The sequence below is a fragment of the Otolemur garnettii genome, unplaced genomic scaffold (assembly GCF_000181295.1).
Source record: "Otolemur garnettii isolate 467f Iridium unplaced genomic scaffold, OtoGar3 scaffold00035, whole genome shotgun sequence".
Classification (NCBI taxonomy): Eukaryota; Metazoa; Chordata; class Mammalia; order Primates; family Galagidae; genus Otolemur; species Otolemur garnettii.
The window spans coordinates 1731596-1737433 of record NW_003852430.1 but is presented as its reverse complement, the minus strand read 5'-3'; the positions used below and the strand labels follow the sequence as shown (position 1 = coordinate 1737433).

Sequence of the window (5838 nt, the reverse complement as noted above, 5' to 3'; positions counted from 1 at the left end):
TATATTTTTTTTTTTTTTTTGGAGTTTTTGGCCGGGGCTGAGTTTGAACTCACCACCTCTGGCATATAGAGCTGCCACGCTACTCCATTGAGTCACAGGCACTGCCCTATATTTAATATTTTTAAATAATGATTAAATTCTTCTGATTATGGATAAGACTATTTAATGTATAATCATGTAGAATAGCTAAATAATGGAGATGTGCTAAGGAGATAAGCTATATGTTGACCAATAAGAACTGTTTAAATGAATTGTGGTTTTACTACATATGCTGACATAGGTGGAAAACTATATTAGGGATGAAAAAACCAAGTATCTGGCCAGGCTAAAGCTTTTTTTTTTACAAAAAATAAAGATTTCAAATCTCTCTCGATTTTACATTAACAAACCATCTTCTATTTGGTTGCTGTGTACGGGAGCAGCACCCTCTGCCCCTCCTAGTCTTTCTGTCGGTGTGGCGTGGTGGAATGCTCTGCTCAGAATTCACTGTTTTCATCATAATTCTCCCTCCGCCCCCAAAGTAAAAGCTTCATTCTTTGTTGCTCTGCACTGCTGTCCTTTAACACTGCTGGCGTCCTATGTATGCACCTTCTAGTAATGAGCTTTTGCTTTTGCAAATCAGTTGGTTCTGGCTCTACAAGTTCTAGTGGACTGACTGGAAACTATATCCCTTCCTTCCTGAAAAAAGAAATTGGTTCTGCTATGCAGAGAGTACACCTGGCGCCTATTCCAAATCCTTCCCCTGGTAAGTTCTATTTTGGATTATTCACGAATGGATTCAACAAATAGTGAACAACACAACTGCTTTGTGCCAGGCATGTTGTAGACCTGGGCTCCACCATCAAACGAGATAAACAGAATTCCCTGCCCTCAAAGAGTTTACATTTTACAGAAAGAAGCAAACCAAATGAGTACTATGTAACATAGTAAGGCAGATGCTTACCGATGGAGTGCTAAGGGGAAAAATCAAGCAGCAGGGAGTAGGGATTTGGGGAGGAAGGTTTGGAGTGTGAGTGAGGATCACCATTTTAGATAGGGTGGCCAAAGAAGAGCTCACTGCAAAAGAATCGTCCAGGAAATCCCTGAAGGCAGGCACTGTGTTAGCACCAGCGTGGGTGAGACTGTTCCAGGTGTGGGCTTAGTCACTGTATGCGGGTTGTCATTGACTCTGGGCAATGCAGCACCCCCCCGGAGGGTTTTGAGTGGAAAAGAGAGGTGATCTGAGAGCTAGATAAGAAGCAGGGGAAACAATTAGGGGGCTGTCACATTTATCCAGGTAAGAAATGATGCTGGCTTGGGTCAGGGTGTAATAGTTGAGTTGGTAACAAGGCGCCAGGTTCTTAGCACCTTTCAAAGATAGATTGACCAGGAGATGCTGACACGTTATCAGTGGCATATGAAAAAGAGAGGAGTCAAGAATGACACCAATATTTTTACCCTGACAAATATAAAATGGAGTTGTCCTTAACTGTCATAGGAAAAATCCATTTTCTGATGTTTAGTCACCAGCACACATTTGTTATTTGCACTTTGCTCGCGTGGGTCCCATGTCCATTAGGCCAGCGTTCTCCTGTCATTGCAGGTTATTCTTCCCTGAAGGCCATGAGACCTCATCCTGGGCGACCTTTCTTCCACACGCAGCCTAGAAGCACTCCTGGGTTGATACCACGGCCACCAGCTGCCCAGCCAGTGCATGGCCGGACAGACTGGGCTTCCAAGTACGCGTCTCGGCGGTGACCAGCTGGGCGGTGATGCCCTTCACCGGGAGAAGCAGGACACTTTCTCTTAGCCCACTGGTGTCTTACCTGCAAGAAATGTGCAGAGGGTATAAAAGCAAATCAACACTTCATAGTTATTCTTCTGAACTAAGACATTTCAATATTCTTTTTTGAAGTTTTTTTTTTACATATTGATTTGAATGCAATACCTTTTTTTGTATAAAATTATTTTATTCTAAAACTGGGTCTCATTATTTTCTTAAACAATGGCATTTTGTATATAAGGATTATGTTTTAGCATTTTATACAGTCAACTTTGTAATGGACTTTTTAAAGATTAATTGATTTTCCTTTGGTGTTCCAGATATTTTATACAGATTTTGAAAAATGTAATAATATTAATGCAGTATTGCAACAAGGGTGCAATTGAAGGCTGTGCGATATAGAGATTTATTTACTCTGTGTGTGGGTATTTGTGAAGCGGTTAAATTTTAAATGTGGCTCATCAGATCTTCAGGCTTTCTTGGACTGACATTAGAAAAGTGACTTCTGCTTTTCTTAATATCATATCACATGTTTGAATTTTTTTGATATCACGTTGCAGTCCTAAAAGTACTACTATGTGACTTTGTTTTATTTTTGTTCCCCAAATAAGAGAACTCTAAGTAAATACTTTTTAAAATTTTTACACCCCCCCCACCCCCACTTAATGTGGTTGCAAATACCAGATGAAACCAAGTGTAATCATCCGGCGCCATCACATTCAATTTTCTTCCATTTTTAAAATCAAATTGTATGACTACTCATAAAGGGAGAGCTTTTCACATCAAGAGATTCTTAACATACAAGTTAACACAGTCAATTAAACTATCCCTGCGAAGATGCATATGACCAAAAAACTAAGCAACAGAAGGTTTTTGATTACAATAACTGAAATGGAATTTTACGTTCAGCTCAGTCCTTCAGGCCTGGCTAGAACATCCAGGGACTAACCTTCTGTCCTAGCAAAATACTCAGGACAATTTGGGGAGCAGAAGAGAGTTATGACAGAGTCTACTTATCTAGGAATCCACAGCTGCCTGAGTTAGTGTCCATAGCATGCCACATTTGAACTCCTAACCCTGGTGTAGTTTAAGAGTGAGAACTCTGTTGGGCCGAGGCTGTTCCATTGAGAGGAATGTTTACAGCAATTTTGAAAATGACAAAGCTAGTTTGGAGACAGAAAAAGACAAAAGGTCCACTCTCATCCATCTCTGTATGGCGCGTTTGTCTCTACTCATGGTTACCTTGCAGGTAAAAGGGAAGGTCGCTGCCATTGAACATGATGTACTCTCAGCAGGGTATTGACTCATTTCCCCAGGGATCTCACTACTCTTTCTTGGTTCCAGGTTCTAGGATCCAGGATGCAGCAAATTGACCCGTATGACGTTTTTGTAGGTTAAAATGGTGGGTTAAATGGATATAGGCACTTTCAAATGGTTCAACTTAATGAGCTGGTCAATGATTGCTTTGGTATATTAATAATTTGTTGCAGCCTGTTGGAGAGTTGTTTAGGTTTTGGAGATTCTGACTCCAAAATATACTTGACCAAGCACTATGATCCTTAGGGTCATGAGATAAGCACATGATGGATGTGGATTTGATAGGTGGTATTTTCCTGTTAACAAGCTGGCGGCAAAGCTTCAGAAAGTATATATGCAAGCACAACTTGACGCGGAATTCAATTCTGTATTATATTCTCAATTCATTATCTAAAGCATCAGAAAATGTGTTTTCAGAGATGAGTCCTTTACTATAAGGTTACTATTTATTTTCCTTTTCTGTATTATATATATTAAATTAATCTGAAACTTTGTCGGAAAACTGGTTAAATTGTAAATATCCTTTAGAAAAGCAACTAGATTGTTTCATATCATATTCTTCTGACTCTAGCTTATGTTAAGGTCATTACATATTTTCTAATGAAAAAACCTAGTTTACCTGGTTATTAGACATCACAAAATCGTTTTTCTAATACGTTTGTAGGGCCCAACTACAGAAAATCCTTTACTTTCTTCTTTACTCCTTCCAGCAACCAACTTCCCTTAGGAAGCCAAACTTTTTTTTTTTTTTTTGCAGTTTTGGGGCTGGGTCTGAACCCGCCACCTCCGGCGCCCTACTCCTTTGAGCCACAGGCACCACCCCAAACATGTTTATTCATACAAAAATCAAGAAAATCAGAAAGACTGAGGAAAAAACAGCCTAAATTCTAAAGAACTACCAAAACCCTATAAAGTACTGTCCCCCCTGACATGGATAAAGGACAAATTGTGTGAATAAGCTATGTACTATATAAGGGAATAGTGACCATCGATTAAGTGAAAATAAAATGCTACATCTATCTAGTGCATATATTTATAGTTATTATAGAATTATAAAGTAACGCACAACACCAACAGACCAACAGGAATGACGAGGTTGACTGTATCTATCCATGACCAAACCTTATTTTTTTTTTTGTTTTTTACAGTTTTTGTTTTTGGCCAGGGCTGGGTTTGAACCTGCCACCTCTGACATATGGGACCGGCACCTTACTCCTTTGAGCCACAGGCGCTGCCTGACCACACCTTATTTATAGACAGAAACCTTTCTGAGGTATCAGGAGATGTCTAGGGTTGGTTCTCATTCCATTCCCACAGGTTCAGTGACATTGGTGTGCTGAGGGCTACAGGTGGACCTCAGCTAGAATGAGCACAAGGAAAACTGCATTTGCATAAAAGCTACTCTGGATAGGATTGTCCATTTTATAATAAAATGCCATTCATTACTAAGCCTTCGCCCAGCTCATGTATGATAGAATTAAAGGAATAAAACTGATTTGCAAACAATTTTTTAGGCACATCTCTTGCCTGGTAGACTGTTTACATCTAATAAAGTGACACTGTCATCTTCTGGACTTGTCAAAAATTGAACACAAGGAAGGCAACATAACATAAAAATTCTTTTGTTTTTAAGTGTAAGTACTGGTACCGCTGGAGTTAATGGCCACCATGTTTTCTCATGAAGGAGCCTTCCCTACCATCAAGCCATTGTTTTGTGCCATTTAGGAGGGGAAACAAAGGAATTTAGGCTTTCTGTTTCAACTCGGTGTATGACCAAAAAGCAATATGTTTATAAGAAAATGTTTGACATATGGATGATGTCATTTTAAGCAGACTGTAGTGATGTGTTTGTTTCTTACATGTGATTACTTTTTAGAATTATTTTTACAATTTTCAACCAAATGTACTGTACTTCTGTTTATATAATTTATTGTGAGGACCTTCTCATGGAAACTATTAAGACAAACTGGAGGCAAATATCACATTAATCTGTATTATCATTTTCTTACATACACTGTACTAATGTGAATTTGAAATGACCTGAAGAAAGTCTTCTGATCTCAAATATCTCAATACTGATAGCAATTTAGTCACCTAATTTGATTACAATGGAGTAAGTGATGATATATTTATTTATAAAGCAAATAGTCATAATAATGAGATGATAGGAAGACTGAACACTACTTAAGCAAGACCCTTCTGAAAATGTTTTTTGAATAGTTTGTCCTAAGGCGTTTAAAAATGTTAACTTTATGGAAGGAAAATTCTTTTACTCCAAATAAAATCGCAATTGAAGAAAATTGATCGGTGTGTTCTGCTTCTGTTTTCATGTTCTTCCATTAGTATTTCCTAATTTTTGTACATTAGTTCATTTGGAACATTGATATTTAATAACGTCTTAATGCTTAGCATACAACATATTACTGCTGTGAAATGGAAGCATACACTTAGAGTACATCTTGAATCACCTGCAATGTGGAGCTTTTTAAAAATTCAACTTTTAGCAAGTTATATGCCTGGGATTTTTTTTCCAAATATTTTTGTTCCTGTTACTTTATTTCTTTTTTCTTTTTCTTTCTTTCTTTTTTTTTTTTTGGAGACAGAGTCTCACTGTGTCACCCTCAGTAGAGAGTTATGGCATCACTGCTCATAGCATCTCTATTTTTTGGGCTTAAGCGTTTCTCTTGCCTCAGCCTCCCAAGTAGCTGTAACTATATGGGCCTGCTGACCAAGCACTATGATCCTTAGGGTCATGAGAT

General features: G+C 38.3%; 1 protein-coding gene across 1 annotated transcript in view; it reads left to right on the top strand.

Moving 5' to 3' along the window:
* Positions 1 to 1959, top strand: part of ICK (intestinal cell kinase) — a 41561-nt gene extending 39602 nt beyond the window's left edge. The window contains exons 12-13 of the mRNA XM_023513136.1: positions 623 to 745; positions 1583 to 1959. Coding sequence (XP_023368904.1) covers positions 623 to 745; positions 1583 to 1737 — 278 coding nt within the window. The 3' untranslated portion in view covers positions 1738 to 1959. The remainder of the gene's footprint in view (positions 1 to 622; positions 746 to 1582) is intronic.
* The last annotated feature ends 3879 nt before the right edge of the window (positions 1960 to 5838 follow it).